At 41.7% G+C, this 19,636-nt stretch overlaps 1 protein-coding gene and 1 long non-coding RNA gene across 5 annotated transcripts in view; one reads left to right on the forward strand and one right to left on the reverse strand.

Moving 5' to 3' along the window:
* The window catches only part of LOC142497067 (uncharacterized), a 175,119-nt gene that overhangs the window by 137,008 nt on the left and 18,475 nt on the right, over positions 1–19,636 (forward strand). Inside the window, exons 2-4 of one of the 2 annotated variants that reach the window (XR_012802173.1) lie at positions 14,556–14,674; positions 18,242–18,319; positions 18,698–18,753. This is a non-coding gene — a long non-coding RNA (uncharacterized LOC142497067). The remainder of the gene's footprint in view (positions 1–14,555; positions 14,675–18,241; positions 18,320–18,697; positions 18,754–19,636) is intronic. The other variant, XR_012802172.1, reaches the window with a different exon arrangement.
* SORL1 (sortilin related receptor 1) overlaps positions 1–19,636 on the reverse strand; it is a 231,647-nt gene that overhangs the window by 58,874 nt on the left and 153,137 nt on the right. For all 3 annotated transcript variants that reach the window (XM_075604362.1, XM_075604363.1, XM_075604361.1), the window contains exons 23-30: positions 19,137–19,250; positions 17,565–17,687; positions 10,118–10,237; positions 9,265–9,390; positions 6,789–6,896; positions 4,910–5,041; positions 3,566–3,697; positions 2,156–2,290 (exon numbers count right to left, since the gene is read on the reverse strand). In XM_075604362.1, coding sequence (XP_075460477.1) covers positions 2,156–2,290; positions 3,566–3,697; positions 4,910–5,041; positions 6,789–6,896; positions 9,265–9,390; positions 10,118–10,237; positions 17,565–17,687; positions 19,137–19,250 — 990 coding nt within the window. The remainder of the gene's footprint in view (positions 1–2,155; positions 2,291–3,565; positions 3,698–4,909; positions 5,042–6,788; positions 6,897–9,264; positions 9,391–10,117; positions 10,238–17,564; positions 17,688–19,136; positions 19,251–19,636) is intronic.

Below are 19,636 nucleotides of genomic sequence, written 5' to 3' on the forward strand. Positions count from 1 at the left end.
GGGAAAAACAAGTACATACAAGGTATTGTCCGGATTTCCTGAAATCTGGTATAAGTATGTGATTCTGTATGTATTGAATTTAGAAAGACTTGGAACTTGTACGGACTACTGTAATTCTCCATTCATAACTTGCTTTAATGTCTTCTGTGATCACTGTAACTAATGATGCTGATGAAGTGATGCTGTGCTGTATATCTGTCTCTGAATAAATACGGCAACAAAATAATTTGATCCATGGATTTATTGACTAAGGTGACACACCTTATCTTCAAGATAGGTGCTTCTCTATCTTCACCGCTGTATTAATCCTACCAGGCTGTATCAGTCTGGGGGGCCTATTCTAGTAGCTTCGAAAAGCGTCTTAACGAGCATTTTGGGTACTTCTCGAATGAGTTTGCAAGTGTAGATATTCAGAAAGCTCAGATAACATGCCAAACTCGCTCGAGAAGTGCTTCTTCCCAATCGGTCGCGCTCAAACTCACAATTTTTGGCAAATCGAGCTATTCTAGTAGCTCTGAGATTCAGATCGCAGCTGCAACTCTCAAGCAACTCGCAGGTTCTCAGAGATCCACGATGTGACTGAAGCCGGGAGTCTCCAGAGATGACACACATTAATATCAGCTCTGGAGAGCCCCTGCTTCCATCCTATGAAGTAAAAATACATTTACACGCAGCTTCATTACCTTAGCTGCTAACCGCTACGGTAATAAAGGGGTTAAATACCACTGCCTGGTTTATTGGGGGTAGGGGAGGAGGATGAAAGTGGTATTTGGCCTGTGGTGGGTGTTTAGGTCTTACTGGAAAGCTTGCGGGAGGAGTTAACCCTTTAATTACTATAGCGGTTACTGTAGTAACCGCTAAGGTAATGAAGGGGTTAACTCCTCCCGCAACCTTCCCAGTAGGGCTAACCACCCACCCTGGGGCAACTAGCCCCTTCACTCACCCCCTCTACCCCCAAGAAACCAGGTACCCTGGCTTAACCACCTCAATACCTTAGCGGCAAGCACAGTATTGAAGCAGAGGCTCTCCAGAGCTGAACTGCATTCATTTTAGTCTGCTTCTAGAGTTATAGGACCAAGTATTGGGTACCATCATCTCCCTGCATTGTTTAATTGTCCTGGCCCCATACCGGGGCCTGAAACTCGGGAAGCAGGAGGTCCTCCAGGCTGAAACGAACGTGGTTCAGCTTCGGAGACCCCCTGCTTCAATACGGTGTTATTAAAATAAAAATAGTGTGATCCCCTGTAAGATCTGCGCAGGGAGATGCAGCTCTCTCTGTGCAGTCCTTACAGACTGCAGGCAGATCGCAGGGGCAGAACTTAGAAAAAGACACAGATAAAGACACTGCTATCCTGAGCAGTTTGGTATTCTCATACTTCACGGTTTCAGACTTGCGATAACTCTTTCTGAATACCGTGATAACACAAATGTCAGACAACCTTCGATTTGGCAGTGATAACATTGAAGCAACAGTACTAGAATAGAGATGTGCAGTGAGAATCTCGACCAGGCGATCGAGCTGCTTTTATTTTATTTTAATTACTTAGGATTGAAGCATGAGCTGAACCGCATTAATATCAGCCCTGGGAACCCCTGCTTCCCGAGATACAGGCCCCTGTATGGGGTGTCGGTATCTCCTGCACGTTTAAATGTCATGGTCACGTGACTCGGGAGAATTAAACTTGTCGGAGATTCCGGCACCACATACCGGGGGCCTATAACTAAGGAAGCAGGGGGTCAACAGGGCTGAAATTAATGTGGTTCAGCTCTGTAGACTCCCTGCTTCAATACTATATAATTAAAATAAAAACATTGCGGTCGCCTGTTAGAAGCGGTCCCCCTCTCTCCGCATCTCTGTCTACTCTCACTGGGCAACTCTTCCAGACTGATGCGGTCCGGTAGGAATAACACCCCAGGAGTCCCATTCAGAAACAGGAACCCCCGCTGTGTTCATCCTGATGGGCAATTAGTCTGGTCGCGGGGATTCCGCGAGCCGGCAGCTGTCAGGCAGCAGCCATCTGTGGTTTCCTGGCCAACTACGCGACAAACCACCTGACTGCATCTGTATTACTGCTGAAATGAAAAAAGGTGCTTAACGAGGTGCGGTGCATAAAATACTGGTAATAAAATAAAATCAATGAAAAGGGAACCTTACCCCCACAATCCTTTTCATCTGACCAGTCCCCACAATCATTCTCACCATCGCACTTCCAGCGTGTAGGTATGCAGTTGCCATTTTCACATTGAAATTGGTAATATCGTGAACATGCAGGCGATTCAGTTGGATTTTCTAGCGGAAAAAAACGCTTGTGAATACATATTTGCACCTGTCTTATACTCTATATGTATCTATAACTCTTATTCAATCCTGCGAGGAGCTGTGAACGCATATTAACATCTAATTAACTTTAATACAAGTGAATGGAAGTTACAAACTGATTAATGGTTTCCCACGATACTAAATAGGGAGGTAGCAGAGAATGCTCATAACAGTATCATAACGTAAATGACAATTGCAGAATGTTATGCAGAAATATTCTATGAACATGTACAAAGTAACCCTGCTTTAACGCAGCATTTCATTCAAAATCCAATATGTGCGGGTGTTTTTTTTTTTTTTTTTAATAAATACATCAGTTTGAGTATTACACTACCTACTCCTTCTCTCTCCTTTATTATTTTACTACATGACAAAGTTAGGAACCTCCCTGATTGGTCCAAAAAACCCCAATACATTTCAATGGGAACAAAAGGTTTAAATGTTCATGCCTGACAGTTTGTCAGCAGACTTGCTTGGGGAACAACACAACTTGTGGTAAGCCTCCCTCGGACTATCCTGGACCCTGCATGACTCCTACAACAACACCTGGCTCCAAGGACCTTTAACTCCACAGACAGACCCCAAGCGGAGTGCGGTCACCTCTGTGTAAGTTATAGGATTTTTATGTACCCTCCTCTTTTATTTACGGATTGCCGACTGTATGTTATCCCTTTTGTGTACTGTGCTAGCCCACGTGGTTCATTCAGTTTTTGTTTTGGATAACTGCTGTGTTTTTCTAGTGTGCTTTCTGGCAACCCTCCGACCCATATATTGGCTGAGGTCCCATTGAACCCCAAGAAACAACTAAGTAAGAACATATATAGGCAATGCTGTGTTTTGTGCTCACAGTATTCTAGTCACTGTGTTTTCTGAGCACCCTGTGACCCCTGAGTTAGCAGAGGTCCAATTGCCCCCAGAAAACAACAGATAATATCCAGGTTGTGGCACTTGCAGAGAGCCAGTTGAAGGGGTCCTGGCTGGTGGCGCACTTACATCCTAGTAGGCTGAGGCTAGGATTATTTGTGCACGTTTGGGCAACTTTTTGCCATAGCCAGGGCTGAACAATTACAGGTGATATTTTTTTAATGACATCTTTGTACTGAAGAACATAAAATATATATTTGACCCTACATCAGAAAATTAATTTTCCAAAGGTAGCATGTTTCTTACAGTAAATCAAGTATTTACTTTGCCAAAAGAAGTAAATAACCATTTGTTTTTCTTATATAATATTATGGATCTTACCACAGTTTGCCTCGTCAGAATAATCTCCACAATCGTCCATACCATCACACTTCCAAACCAAACTAATGCAGACTCCATTCTGACACAAAAAGCTGAGTGGATCACAGGTTCGTTGAAATTCCAGATCTCGAGCTAATATACAGTATGTGAAAATATAAATGAGGCTTCTGCAATTTCAACTGTAATGTTACTTTATCAATCAAAACAAAGAAAAGCTTGCATTAAAAAAAAATCCACCCTCAATGAGAACATTTTGTCTGTTGATACTTGCATACTTTAGATCAGGGCTTCTCAAATAGTGGACTCGGGGACTGCTGCAGACTTTAAATTCACTCTGCTGCTCCAAGATTCTTAATTGAAGTCCAGCTACCTTGTACTCCACCCCCCAACCAGTACCCTTACCCAGGGAAGTTATGCTTTATGACATTTCCCCTTTGGCTATTGAGGTTCTGATCTGTGAAGCAATCATAAATCTGATTGTCTAATGCAAATGTGGGAAACCGCTCAAGGGTTGTATATGGTCTTTAGGGTGTTCTCTAGTAAAGAGATATTTAAAGGTTATGTATGATTACATTCAGCGCCATATATTCTGTATGAAGCAGTGCTTACAGTTTAGCAGCACTAAATATATATCACCCATATATATGGTATTTAACATATATGTGGCAAATCTAAAGTTTACACCTATGGCTTTTTTTTTTTTTAAATTAGTTGCCCAGCACTGGCATTGGCCACAAAAAGGTATGTTCACAGTAAGTAGACGTTTGTAAAAAAATATCAGAGAAGTCGTCTGGCATAGATCAAAACATTTCTCAAAATCTCTATGCACTTCTAGTTTGAGGTCTATTAGAGAACTTAATAAGTAGTAAAACTTTGCACAATATCTCAAACCGTAAACCGTAAACCAACATTACAGTCCCTCCACAGATTAGGAATTTCTCTGTTCATGTTTATAAAGGGAGAGATTACATTCCTGGAATGCAGTGGGGTCAGCAGCAGAAACTATATAGGGCAGCAAACTCCTGTCCTTAAGGGCTGTTGTCTGAACCACCTGTGCCGAAGCAGGGATATCCTTAAAACCTGACCTGTTGGTGACCCTTGAGCACTGAAGTTGGCCACCCCTGATCTAGGGTGTAGCTATAATGTGTTTAAAGTCTACTTAAAGTAGCAATCCAAGCTGATCTTTTTTTCCCCATTTTCTTTTTAATAGGGTTGGCTCCGGATGAAGACCTTTATTTTCAGACCTCCCGGGACCCCTGGTTCCTGAGATACATCGATATGAAGTGAGCAGTGTCATAACACAGGCCAGCAGAGTGAACATAGAAAATATTTAGGGATACTTACAACACCCAGCAAAGCTAGGATCCTCATCAGAACCATCGCGACACTGAACAATACCATCGCACACCATGGAATGAAATAGACACTGCCGCCGATTCTTGCACACAAAATCCATATAACGAGTACACAAGGGTTCTACAAGGAAAAACAGAGTATTTGTAAATTGGTTGAAATACGAACATTTTTTAATCCAGGGCTTTCTTCCTCCCAAATTTACCGTTTGAAAAAGCATTCCCATTCAGGACCACAGTGACCCAGAGCAGGGGTGCGCAAATGTTTGAAGCTGTGCCTCTTGCCTGCTCCCTTCACTGCTTGCGTTGCCATAGCGACGCGTCACATCAGCCTCAGTAAGTTCAGTTGCAAGCCCTTATCCGATCCCCGGCATTTAATTTCAATGCCTTGGGGAAGAATGCAGGTCCTCTGCAACCGCCAGCGCCACCCCCCACCCAGAAAAATCCTGCGCCCGCCCCCCAGTTTGCGCACCCCTGACCTAGAGATAGGTTAACAGTCTGTGCACTTTTTAACTGCTGAAAATCTGTGTAATACGGCAGGAATCAGCTTATAGGGGTCCATGTTAAAATGGATAAGGATTAAAGAGTGACATTTACATGTCAATACCCAGAATTCCTGGCTGCAGTGGAAGCACTGTTTGCTAAGTGATAATGGGAAAAGACAGGGTTGCAAACTTGTCTTAGACATGCAAATATACCACAAGTGGTATTTTTATTTACTGTACAAATCATTTGTGAAAGTCTGAAATCGTGTCTGTTTCTAATAAAACAAGAGGATTTTGTGAGCATGTGGTGGGCAACTGTTCCCCACCCCAGTGTGCAACCATGTTGACTCCACCCCAGTGATGAGATAATCCATAATTTTATTGGGGAGCACTCCCCGTCGGAGTGCAAGTTACAGATGGGGACAGTGATTCGAGATAACAGATACAGGCAGTAAAGTCTATCCAAAAACCTCAAGTTACAATTTTTGCAAACATTGTCCAGAAACAATATTTATACTTAAAAGTTTCAACGCTCTAGTTTTAACCTGTTAACTGTTAACTTAAACAATACCATCAGTTCACTTATGTTCTGTGACTTACCTCAAAGTGGGTAATTCTATATATATATATATATATGCGGACGTATTATTTAGTATACCTGTATTTTCCTGTATGGTGGACACTGTGAGAACGATGTAAGGCTATGATCAAAGTTATACTTATTAATATATCATCTTGGGGTATGAAACAGAATATACTTTGGAAGGATTGATCTTAGTTATGCATGCTGACCTATTTTCTAACCTTAAGATCCATTAGAAAACAACTTTAAGTAAAGAAATCTGAAGATGTCTTTCTCTTGCATGGCAATGAAAATATACACACACAGAATATAGAATTTCACAGACCGTAATTAACGAGGTATCTTGGGAAGCAGGGGCTCCCCGGAGCTGAAATTTAACAGTTCAGCTCTGGAGACACCCTGTTTCAAACCCACAATGCTAAAAATAAAATTAAAAAGGAAAGCAAGATTGTTGCTTTAAATTCCGTGTTAATTTTTTTTTTTTAGGAATGAAAAAAACAATTTATTTTTTTTAGGAATGAAAAAAACCTCAGTTTGCAGGGAAAAACGAGAGATAAAACACATTCTACGGTGAATATATCATTAAAATATAAAAATTAGCATGCAGGGAAACTACCCCTTTAACAGAAGTGTCTTCAGTTAGTGCTACGTACTTTGACAATTACTGTGTCAAAAGAATCCGGCAGATAATTGCCTGAGATTGCTTGTTATAGCATTCAATTTACCTGTGCTTGAGAGTCCAGCAATGCATTCTATATGAATGCTCATCTTATTTTACAGTGTGTGTTCCCAATTCAACTTACCACACTGTTGCTCATCTGTACCATCTGAGCAATCATTGATACCATTGCAATGCTTGCCTGAAGGAATGCAGGTTCCATTTCGACACTGAAATCCATTGCACTTCTTCTCTGGAATTAATTACATGAAATGTCAACACATTCAAATATTTTTCGGTAATAAAAAAATACAAATACAGGAAATCAGAATGCACAAAATCATTGTTACTCTAAAGGTACTCAGGCTCTGGGCATCTCTTACCTAACACAAACAAAAAAGGACAAATGCTAACCAAGGGATTTCTAGATATCTAAATTAAACAGTGCATGGGTGCTGCATGATGTAGATTGTTCCCAGTCCAAGATGAAAATGGTTCTAGAAAAATGTCAGCGCAACCTCAGAATAAAGGAAAAATAAATATGGTGAAGTATGCCAAGACTTTTGAAAGCTTTCAGTATTAATGGTGAGATATACACTTGCATGAAGTGCCTAGACCACAGGCATTTAAAGGTATCTTTAGTGTTTCTTCTCTCCCCGTTTTAAACTTTTATAAATGTTTTTCATATTTGTACGATGAAGAACCTGTCCCACTCGTGTGATATTCCTTGAGCATATTTATGTGGCAAGTCCCGTGCCTCTTTTCTTGGGGTTGAGGAGGAGCGCAGGATAAGCTCGTGATATGTAAAAAATAAAAGTATATATAGTGCAGATGGTAGATCACTGCTATAGAAGTAATCAGTATAGGAAATGAACTCACAAAAATCGTAGAATGTTACTGCATGTCAGAGATCCATCTCTCTCTGACTGGAGCCCTTTGTGTATCTGGGGTCAGGATGCCTCTCAGTGGAGTGGATGATATGTAAATGAAAGAAACCACAAATAGTGCATACTGTATAAACTATAAATATGTATTAATCACAAATGTTCAGGAAACTCACATTTTCCATGAATAAGATGGGTGGTGGAGAGAACCGCCGATAGAAGGGTGGTGGAATGTGAAGCTGCTGCCCGGTACTTCACTTTGACTTGCACCTCACAGTGTAGTTCCGCATCAGTCTCTGCCGTCGCGTCACTTCCGGTTTCGCGTCACAGGTGAGGGCGGGAAGCCAGAATGGGTCTGGTGTCAGCAATAGATTGCCAGTCCTTCGGTGCGCAATTTCTCTCCCCAAAAGCTCTAACTCTACGCGTTTCGCACACTGCTTCGAAGTGAAGTCAAAGTGAAGTACCGGGCAGCAGCTTCACATTCCACCACCCTTCTATCGGCGGTTCTCTCCACCACCCATCTTATTCATGGAAAATGTGAGTTTCCGGAACATTTGTGATTAATACATATTTATAGTTTATACAGTATGCACTATTTGTGGTTTCTTTCATTTACATATCATCCACTCCACTGAGAGGCATCCTGACCCCAGATACACAAAGGGCTCCAGTCAGAGAGAGATGGATCTCTGACATGCAGTAACATTCTACGATTTTTGTGAGTTCATTTCCTATACTGATTACTTCTATAGCAGTGATCTACCATCTGCACTATATATACTTTTATTTTTTACATATCACGAGCTTATCCTGCGCTCCTCCTCAACCCCAAGAAAAGAGAATTCTACATCCTGGGACTTGGAACTGTCCCACCAGAGGAAGTTGAGCTGCACTTGTACACTATTATTTTTGATTATCACTGTGTGGTGTTAAGTTTATTTTTGTGTACTTTAGGTGTGTCACTAATTACACCAATCTAATATCACTTGGGAAGCGCCCAGTCCACCCACATTCCCCACTCCCCCACCCACTTTCACAAGTCCTGTGCCTATCTGTTTCTGGATCCAGGTTTACCATATAATTGCACTCATTCATCTGCCGGTGAACCATGAACGGGCCGGCCCAGTAGTTTGTTCTGCCGAGTGGGCTTCAGAACAAGCACTTGCTGCCCAGGGATGAATACTCTACTACGGCCATTGCGATCATACCAGCAGTTTTTCCTGTTCTGAGCTGCCTCGAGGTTAGCCTGTGCTAACCCCATGAGTTCATCTAACCGATCCCTGAGCCCCACCACATACTGTAGCACCAAGGTATCAGTATCGGTGGTCTCCTCCTCTCTGCCCTCATGAAACAGATCAAGCAGTCCCTGGACACGGCGCCCATATAGAAGCTTGAAGGGGGAAAAGCGAGTAGACTCCAACGGCACCTTTCGATACGCGAAGAGCAGGTGTTGCAAGCGAGCTTCCCAGTCCCACACTCTACTAAAGCGGCCCAGAGAAAATGTAAATGTATTTATATTTTACCGAATAAGCAAGTAGGTGGAAATTTTACATTAGGGAAATTTAATCTTTCTTAAAAAGCCAACTAAAGAGAAGTGGTTTAAAAAATTATCTTTTTATTTTTTTGCCTGCTACATATGTAGTGATGTTTTCAATTGTGAACTAAACATGGTTGCATGCATATTAAAGAGGCCATATGAAAGAATATGGGATATACAATCTAGTTCTATTTATTTACCGCAGATGCTGTGATCTTCATCAGAACCGTCTTGGCAATCTGTGTCACCATCACACACCCATCTTTGTGGAATGCAGTGGCTGTCATGACATTGAAAGCTGGAAGCTTCACATGTATGAGATATGGCTAGAAAGGGCAGGGAAATCAGATCTCATAAATCACAACAAAATAAAGAAAACAAAGGAAAAAAAGATCCCAAAGAAATAATGAACATTGATATACTGTAAAAAAAAAAAAAAAAAGCAAGATATTCAAGTCTTTGTGTGAAAGAATACACAAAGAGCCTTTCTGTCTGTCATCAGCACTAGAGGAATACCAAGATACTGGCAAATACGTTTCTAGAATCAACCAAAAGTGATGTTAATATTTACTGTATAGCATGATTACGTAATTTTATTAATGTATGACTATTCCATTACAGACAATGGACATTTTTTCTTTTGTGTACAGACACCGTATCGAAGTGCCAATAGCCTTGAGCATTTATTTTTTCCCCTTTTGTTTCTATCTTTAAATCCTGCTTCCCAAAGTCGTTCCACACAATGCCTGGCACCGTGCTACTCAAGACATTGTAGGGCACAATTTAAAAAACCAGCACAGTGATTGAACGCTGTGCAACCAAGGCAGTCTTCTCGCCACCTGGGCAGTTCTTTCACTGCCAAGCCCAGGGGGACCACATGTGCCTGGGATTTGATGAGCTTATTTAAAACAAGTAAAATTCTTGCCACTAATGACCACTTATTTTCCACTTGTCCCAAATGAGTGAATGAGTGGATTACTTGCAGGATTATTCTTCTGAATTATAAAATGAATGTTGTTCTGTAGGAGGACAGAGGAGTTATAAAATGCTCACCTGTACAGTTTGCTTCATCTGACCAGTCCCTGCAATCATTGTCTCCGTCACACACCCAATATGAGCGAATGCACATTCCTGAACTACAGTTAAATTCATCTCCTTTACACTGATGAGCTTCTGCAAACAAGAAAATTAAAACTGTTAACATATAATATATATTGTGCCGCATGGATACAATGCAAATACATATATACACGAAGAAGAGCAATGTGAAGCTGTGCACACACTATTACATCAACAACGAGTTCATTGGTCCATTAAAAGGCATCACAGCCTGCACTGAACACACACTTCTCCCATACCAATAATGCTACTAGAACTATGTGATATTTATATACATGCTCTGATAAACATAAATGTCAGTTCTCTATAACAATATAATGAATTGCGAGCACTCATGATACCGACGTTCTGCCCCAGGTACTCCTGAATGAAGTATCCAAGCGGAACTTCTATACTGTAAGGGGGGTGGGGGAACTCAATGTAGGCACACCAGTGGTCTTGGTGAAAAATATATATTTATTTGAACAGGATCGATGTTTCGGAATGAGGTTAGACCGAAACGTCGATCCTCTTCAAATACATATATTTGTTTTTTCACCGAGACCACTGCATGTTTGGATATATTTTTACCAATAAATAGTTATCTATGCCAGGCAGGATGCTTTTGTTGACCTTTATTTAAAAGAGAAGGTTCACTTTGCAAGATGTATTGGAGTGGCAATGAAGTGAAATCGTGTAATTACACCGTCAATGTGATTTTAATGAATGCTTCAAGTTAAGGTTTCATTAATACAGGAAGCTGTTCACATTTTAAAAAGTTCTGTTCTCCCAAAAATTACCAAAGGGGACTGCACCTTTAAGGCACAAAATTTTAATGACAAATAGCACAATTGGCTTTTGTAAGGGACTCAAGCTTAATGAGAGAAGAATTCTGTAGCAATTTGCAATAAATCAGGCTGGGTTACATGCAGTTTTTTGTTCCACTATAATCTGTAACCTAATGTGGTAAGCAATGTTAAGATATCTGAAGCAGACTAATTATAGGTGTAGCTCCCCACAACATGACCAATTTTGAAAGTGAGCTCCATGCAATGTCCTTTAAAGCAGATTACCAACCTGATTTCTATTATTCCTAGCCCTCTGATTTTATTTTAAAAGTCTGCTGTAGAGTGCTCACATTGGGTGGGAACTCCTCTGGGTTTTTTTGTCCCTTTCACCACTCCATCAGGCAGCACAAAGCTCTTTTCCATGCAGATTACAAAGGGTCATATCAGAAAACAGGTTTTATCCTAATCTCAAATAAGGTGGTTTGAGGACGTCACTAAATTAATCAAGTTTTTTGGCGATTTTTTTTTTTTTTTTTTAGGAATTATAGACACTGCGCCAGGCGGAGGTTTGTGTTGTTTATTGTGGGGTTGGAGGACGACTTGGCACTGAGCCGGGGCGCTGCTGTGGCCAATTAACTGTTACACTTTTTCAGAAGGCGTATATTGCAGCAGCGTGAAGGTCCCCTTTCACAATTGACTCTGAGACATTAAGAAACATTGGTCCCAATATAAGACTCTGAATGTCCCAAAAAGCTCAAGAATTTTGAACTCTTTATGTGCAGTGATAAAGACATTGTGGATTTATTCATATGTTCCTTCTCTTGACCCTTTTCACAGTGAGTCTATTGTATATGCAACAAAGTTGCTTGTCTGCTGGTATACTATTTATATAATACTGGTGTTATCCCTGTTTCAAAATTAGGGATTACCATAAGTATAACATCTTTCTGTAAATTACAGTTATATACCCTTATTTCTGAAAATATTATATTTCTACATTGCGCTGGATGCTTTTTATATTATATGTATATACACACACACACACACACACACACACACACACACACACACACACACACACACACACACACACACACACACACACACACACACACACACACACACACACACACACAGTTAAGCATATATGCTTTGCTGTGGAGGGTTTATGTCACTTTTTTTACCCACCACAACTTAACTAAGAATGGTAAAACCTATCTCTTGCTTCATTTTTGCATAGCCAGTATAACCAACCCCACACTGAGGAGACCCATGAAGGTTGAAACAGCTGTCTGTGGGTGGGTTTACTGGCTATGCATCTTAACCCTGGCTGTGTTCAAAGCTGTGACCATGCAGCAAGCTTAAGCCTATAGGGAACCATGTTTATGGCTTTGAAGCAAAAGGTGGCACTGTGTGCTCATTTGCAGTGGAAGTGCTGTGTGATAATGGTGAAAGGCAGGGTTGCAGACCTGTCTTAGGCATAATAAGACATATTAAGCACTTAGGTGCTGCTGCTCGCTCTTGCTTGCTGCTGCACGCTCTACCAGGAGCTTTTTGCTGTCCTGGCAGAGGAGCCAGCAAGCGCGCTTGGGAGGCGGGTATCACTGTGTGTGTGTCACTTGGTAGCTGTCAGTGGGTGTGTCATTTTGAAGTGGTCTGTGTGTTTGTGTGTCACTGGGGAACCTTTGTGTGTGTGTGTGTGTGTATATGTGTATATGTGTGTGTGTGTATATTATATAATATTTTAAAAATTAAAAAAAAAAAGACATGTTGTGAGAATAATTTATTTATTAACATTGTGCAACTTTGATAAATATATTCACGCACGCACACACGCACATGCACACGCGCGCACACACACGCGCACACACACACATCTCTGTGCTTACAATGCCGGACCGGCTGCAGACCCATTGGATGGGAGCGGTCACGTGACCGCTCCTCCGCTTCCCCGAGCGGCAAATTTCAAACTTGCCTGTCTTGGGGAAGTTTCTCAGCCTCTGCACGCATCAGCAAGCATGCGGAGGGAGAAACTATAGCCGCGCTGATAACAGATGCAGGGGCTTTGTGCATCTGTTCAGCGAGGCTCAGCGACGCTGAGTGCACTATGTCCTGGGCCTTAGACATGTGAATGTGCTCACAAGTTATTTTTTTATTTGGTATATGCAATACGGTGGAGGTTTCTTGTTGCCTTTTTCACTCACCATAACTTAAAACACACATACATACACATAGCTACAGGTCATTTTAGCTCGGGTGTTTAATTAATGCACCATTTTAATCTGCATATACACACACATACACACACTTTAAGTTATGGTGGGTAAAAAAGGCAACAAAAAACCTCCACCGTTAGCCAGTTGTGTGTTTGTGTGTGTGTGTATATGTGTGTGTGTGTGTGTGTGTGTGTGTGTGTGTATGTGTGTGTGTGTGTGTATGTATGTGTATGTATGTATGTATGTGTGTATGTATGTATGTGTGTGTGTATGTATGTATGTATGTGTGTGTGTATGTACACACACACACACACACACACACACACACGAGCTTGTAACATGGTATTAGGGAAAGCTGCACCATCTAGAATGGAGTTAAAGAACATTTGCAGATATTTGTAGGGGAATAAGGCGGGCCAATTTTATGAAATATAAATTTGAAAACCTATCTGGGCCTGGGGATTTACTTGGCTTCAGGGAACTAATCAACTCCGCTATCTCTTCTGGAGTAATTAATTTGTTTAGGTTGTCTTGCTCGTGTTCTGGAATAGTGGGTAGCCCTGACTCAGATATATATTTTTCAAGCTCTTTTCTATAGTTCTGAGATTTAGTTGCTTTTTTAACAGCATATACCTTACTCTAGAAAGAGTGGAACTCCTTTACTATTTTAACCGGGTTAGACGCTAGGTTTCCCAAGTTGGTTCGAAATTTTATGGATACCTAACTTGGTTGCTTATGGCTAAGGCGTTGTGCCAGCATAGTCAGGCTTATTAGCCTTCTCGAAATATTTTTGATTGGTCCAAGTCATCATTTTTTCTGCAGCTTCGGACAGACAAGTATTAATTTCCCCCCTGCGGGTTGTTAGCTCACTCAGAGTTTTTTTAGAGGGGTTGTTTTTGTGTGATTGCTCTAGTTTTGTAATTGTTAAGTTCAGCATATCAATTTTTGATTAAGGGTGCCGAGATAAAAATGTAGTCTAATCTAGTGTAGACTTTCTGAAGGGCTGAGTAAAATGTGAAGTCTTTACAGTTGGGATTCAGCTCTCGCCACACATCAACAAGACCAAACACTGAGATATTCTATTAGTTTCAGGTGGTCATCCGGGCTTTGGGATAACTGGCTCTGTGACATTGTAGCTGACCTATCCAAATTTTTATCGAGGGTGGTGTTCAAATCCCCGCCTATCTCTCTAAATATATAAAAATGAAAATTGTTTGATTGTTAGTAGATGTGGGGATTCTCATTGGTCCCTCGGTCCGCCCGCCCGGCCATGCCCCGCCTCCCCCACGACTCTCTGGCCAAGAGTTACACTGACATCACGGACACACCTACTCCACTGTGACACACAAGGACAAACAGACATACTGTCACAGAGTCTCACCCCTGCAGACTCACTATACCCCCTGAGACTGTCACCCAAGACTCTGAAGCCTAAACTGGAGACTCTCTCCCTGCAGACTCACCCTACACCCCTGTGATCACCCCTGCGGAGTCACCCACCAACCTTGGTAAGTTTAACCCACTTATCACACAAACCGCCTCTGCTGTCCACCCCCCTCTTACCCGTCCACGCTCTCATAAATTACGACCTCAGCAGTCCCCTTACTGTCTCTCCGCTATCCCGCACGCTCCTCTATGTCCCCGCTTACCCCTATCATCACTGCTACTGTGAGAAAATGGCGCTCCACCTCTCTGATGTCCACCCTCTTACCTCATGGCGCCTTCACACTCCCTCCGCCTTCCCACCCGCTCCGGCCGCCTTCACGCCTGATACATCTGTCCCCATCATCATCACCACGCTCCCCGATTAAAATGTCCACCTTCCCATCCGCTCCACACTCCCTCCGCCTCCCGCCTGCTCCGTGCTCAGCAGGCCGCTGTCTCGGAAAATGGACGCCTTCACGAGACAAAATCGACATCCCTCCGCCTTACCGCCCGATCTGCAGGCCGTTTACTGTTTGCACCACGGCAACACGGGGGGAGGGGGCCCTGCAACGTCGCGCTGGTCTTAACACTGGTGCCGCCTTTTCTACCCCCAACCCCCCTCCTCTCCCCACCGGTACTAACCTCCAGAGGTGGAGAGGGGAGGGAAACACTGCCAGGGACGGGGGGGGGAACAAGCACCGGGGACAGGGGGGGGAACCGATCACCTGGGACGGGGGGGGGGGGAAACTCACACCCACCCAAGATTCACACACACCCACCCCCCAAAAAAATCACACCCACCCACCGAAGATTCACCCCCCCCCCCAAGATTCAGGCCCCCCCACACACAGCCAAGATTCACCCCCCCCCACACCCAGCCATCCAGAATTCACAACCCCCACCCACCATTCACCCCCACACACCCAAAATTCACCCACCAAAAATTCACCCAAGATTCACCCCCCCCCACAAAACAATTATTAGGGATTCACATCCCGGGCAAACGCCGGGTCTCTTAACCCCTCCTCCCCCCCCCCCCAAGATTCAGGCCACCCACACACACGGCCAAGATTCCCCCCCACACCCAGCCACCCAGAATTCACAACCCCCACACACCATTCACCCCCCACCACCCAAGATTCAGGCCCCCCACACACACGGCCAAGATCCCCCCCCCCCCACAACCAGAATTCACAACCTTCACCCAAGATTCACCCCCCACCACCCAAGATTCCTCCCCCCCTCCCTCCGCACAACAATTATTAGGGATTCACATCCCGGGCAATGCCGGGTCTCTTCAGCTAGTATAATTATATATATGTATATCCTCAAACCTTCCTCCAAATAACATAAGACACCTAGGCTCGAAAAGTTCAAGTTCAATATAATTATGGAAATCCTTTTAGGAAATGTGGGATGTGAGTCATTTAAATATATTTTTCATTTCATATTAGCATATCTCCCAGGTATCTAAGGTGTGCTCCTTTCTCAGCCCAGATGACTCTTCATATGTTATTTGAAGAGAGGTGTGAGGGGATATGTATAGAATACACTCTAATAAAATAGGTCTTTCTCCTCCACCAAAAGCCATATTTCAGGAAATCGGAATCCACAAACAATTTTGGATGTCTACAAATCCAGAATTGGATTTAAGATCAAATCTGATGGCAAATTCCACACACAAAAAAAGGCGGAACAGATCAAATAGCTGTTTCGGATGTATCTAGATGGATTTTTTATTGTCCAATCTGCTTCCGGATTTCCGTGTGCGGATCAGATTTTGGTAAAACCAGTGTGGAAAAACGGCAGATAGTTTTTTGCCAGTCTTGCCCAGCTCTACACTAACTTATTTTCAGATGGGATTTCCTTTATATTTGTAATACCAGTTAGTGTTGGTATATTTTGAATGTTGCATTGCTAGATTCGTTTACATTCACTACACTTCGTCAAAGACTATGGGCCATACAAATGAAAAATAATTTTGCAGATCATCTATTTACAAATGACCATAAAAGGGTAGTTGGTTCCGGTTATATAATAAATGTAAGAATAAAACTTCCCAGTAATTTTTTTCTCTAAGGGGTTAAACATATTCATTCAAAATTAACTTTGTGTGAAAATGCTCTATAAAAATATGTATTTCACTTCAGTATCTTTCAATAGCCACTTCTTCTATTGCTACCGTAACTGTATGGCTAATGAGGACACCATGAATGTTTAAGGAGGCAATCCACGAGGGTTTTTTTTTTCCGTCTACTTTTTAAAAAAATGACAGAATTGAAACAGGGGGTCTCCGCAGCTGAACCTCGTTAATTTCAGCTCTGAGACCCCTGTGTCTGGAGATACTTACCTCTGTCATGGGTGCCGGTAGCCACCCCAGGGTTCACATTATGGCAGAATTTCAAAGCTCCCGGGCCGTGCAGGCCAATAAGAAGCCATGATGTCATCCGGTGTGGCTTCCTATTGGCCCATGTGATGGAGGGCTTTAAACTGCACAGAAATACTTGCACCTCCTTCGGAGGCAAGTATCTCTGGAAGAAGGGGGTCCTCGGAGCAGAGATTAACAGGGTTCAGCTCCAGAAACCCCCTGCTTCAATCCAAAATGAAAGAGGAAAAAAAAAGGCCTGGATTGCTCTTTAAGAAGTAAAAAGGCAATAACTAGGGATGTGACTTTACCAGTTTAAACGGATGTTCCACGAAAAAGTCTCATCACATTAGGGATTGAATCAAATTTTTATAAACCCTCATATTGTTACCATTGGTCCAGGAAACCCTGAAATATTATTTAAAATGACTAATCTTTGTGATAAAAAAAAAAAAAAAAAAAAAAGGTGCAATTATCTAGATTAGCCAATCATGTGTATAACTAAAATCATTACATTGTTGCCAAGTGCACCTTTAAGTGACAACAATAACTGAACGATTATAACGTGCATATGCTAATTGGATAATACGCAATGGCAAAATGCTCACCACAATGACTTTCATCACTATTGTCCCCACAGTCATCTTCTAGATCACACTTGTATGACAGCGGGATGCAAGTCCCGGATCCTTGACATCGGAACAGAGTATCAGGATCGCATGATGTTGTTGCTTATTAAAAAGAAAAAGAAGAAACATTTACCTTTTAAAACTCATGCAGTGTATGGGATAGAACAGGTTGTGTGTACAAAATCATTGCTCATTAATGCTCTCAAGCTTCCATTCGTGTTGCTCCAAATTTTCTTATTCAATCAAGTCTAAAAATAACTCAAGGTTGTCCTTCCTACTTTGCACATTTCTTGTAGAAAAAATATTGGAAGAGGTGGTCACTGCCTTCCGATAACAGTAATCACCAAGCGTAGTATAATAAAAATTAATATTTATTCATGAAAAAACGAAAGAACACACAAGTAGTGTTTACTCTAACGCTTTTCGTCTCAGTTGAGACTTTATTAAAGAGTTGTGTAAAACTCTTTTTTTCATTATTTCATTACTGCCATTGAAGTAGCATCGGTAGTTTTGAGGTTTAGCCTCATTTTTTGGGGAGACCCTCATTTTTTTCACATTGCACATTTCTTGGCTTGTCGTTGATAATGGACAATTTTTTTTTTATTACGTTGTATTTTCTTGAAGAAAATGTTTTTATTTTATTGTTCTCTTTACAGGAAATACTAGGGTAGACCAAATAGTCTATCAAGCCCAGTGTCCTGCCTTCCACAGTGGCAAGTTCTGGAAGCTTCTGGGTGAGTGCAGATCAGAGCATCATCCACTTACTGCCTCCATTCCATCAGGTCTCCCTCAGTCATCTATTTTTTTCCTAGACTGAAGAGACCTGTGGCCATATTTATTAAGAGTTACTACTCCATAAGACAGCTTCGATGTTGGAAGGCACCTTATCCATGCAAGCTGTTACTCTACAAGACTTATTTTGTCCCAGAAAATAACTTGCATCCTAATCACTTAAATGGGCTGTACGGGGCCATATTTACAGCAGTGCTGGAATGTGTCTTATGGAGTAGTACGTCTTAGTAAATATGGCCCCTTATATTTCAGCCTTGTCTCATAAGGTAAATGATCCATTCTTTTTATAATTCTTGTTGTCCTTCTTTCCACTTTCCCAGTTACATTATGTCCTTTTCAAGATGAGGTGACTATATGCAGTAAACCATCTTTACGGGTAAACCATTTATTCTTTCACTTAAAACTACAATCTCCAGTTATTCCAGTGAGTGTCACCCTATATTGAGTGTGTGTTAGTGAATGTTATCCTATATTTATTTACTGTTCCTGTACCTCAGTACATCTATTTCCATTGTCTAAAACTAATCAAATAAATTGGTAATTTCAATTATATATCTGTGTACATTTCTGACTTTCTATTCTCATATGAATAGACCAAAGTTTGAAGAAAGCAAAATAATCTGTTGACTCCCTTCTGGTGCATTCAAAACAGGAAATGTAACATACATATTTTCTACAGGATGCCAACAGTATAGCCAATAGGCTTTGAGCATGACAAATAGAAAGGACGCAAACATGATTAAAATTAATACTACTTACGGCAGTTTTTTTCATCACTCATATCTCCACAGTCATTGTCACTGTCACATTCCCAAATGCTACTGATGCAATTTCCATTAGAGCATCTGTATTGGCTTGGCAGACAAGAGTTTTCTGGTACAAAGTAAAAATAATAATAATAATTAATTAATTTACGTTTCTTTCTTTGGCATGACAACAATTTTGGAACAAATAAAGTGTTTTTACACATTCCTCTATTTTTTGGAGGAACGCCAAATGTGATGTTTCTTACAATTGGTGCAGATTGTGAGAAGCGATGGAAACATCTCAATCTGTGCCTCATATAACTCCCGAATTCCTCATTTTGATACCCCACAAATGACCTACTTTGAGACCTACAGTAAATAAGCCCTCCTACTCTGGTCTGATATAGATTTGTTAAAAATGTAACCCAAACTCCATGAGGGAATCTCCCAAAGCAGCTCCCTTTGATAATAGGGTTGGGTAAATTATGCTACAGCCGCCTGGAAGACCTTCTT

The sequence above is a fragment of the Ascaphus truei genome, chromosome 6, assembly GCF_040206685.1.
Source record: "Ascaphus truei isolate aAscTru1 chromosome 6, aAscTru1.hap1, whole genome shotgun sequence".
NCBI lineage: Eukaryota > Metazoa > Chordata > Amphibia > Anura > Ascaphidae > Ascaphus > Ascaphus truei.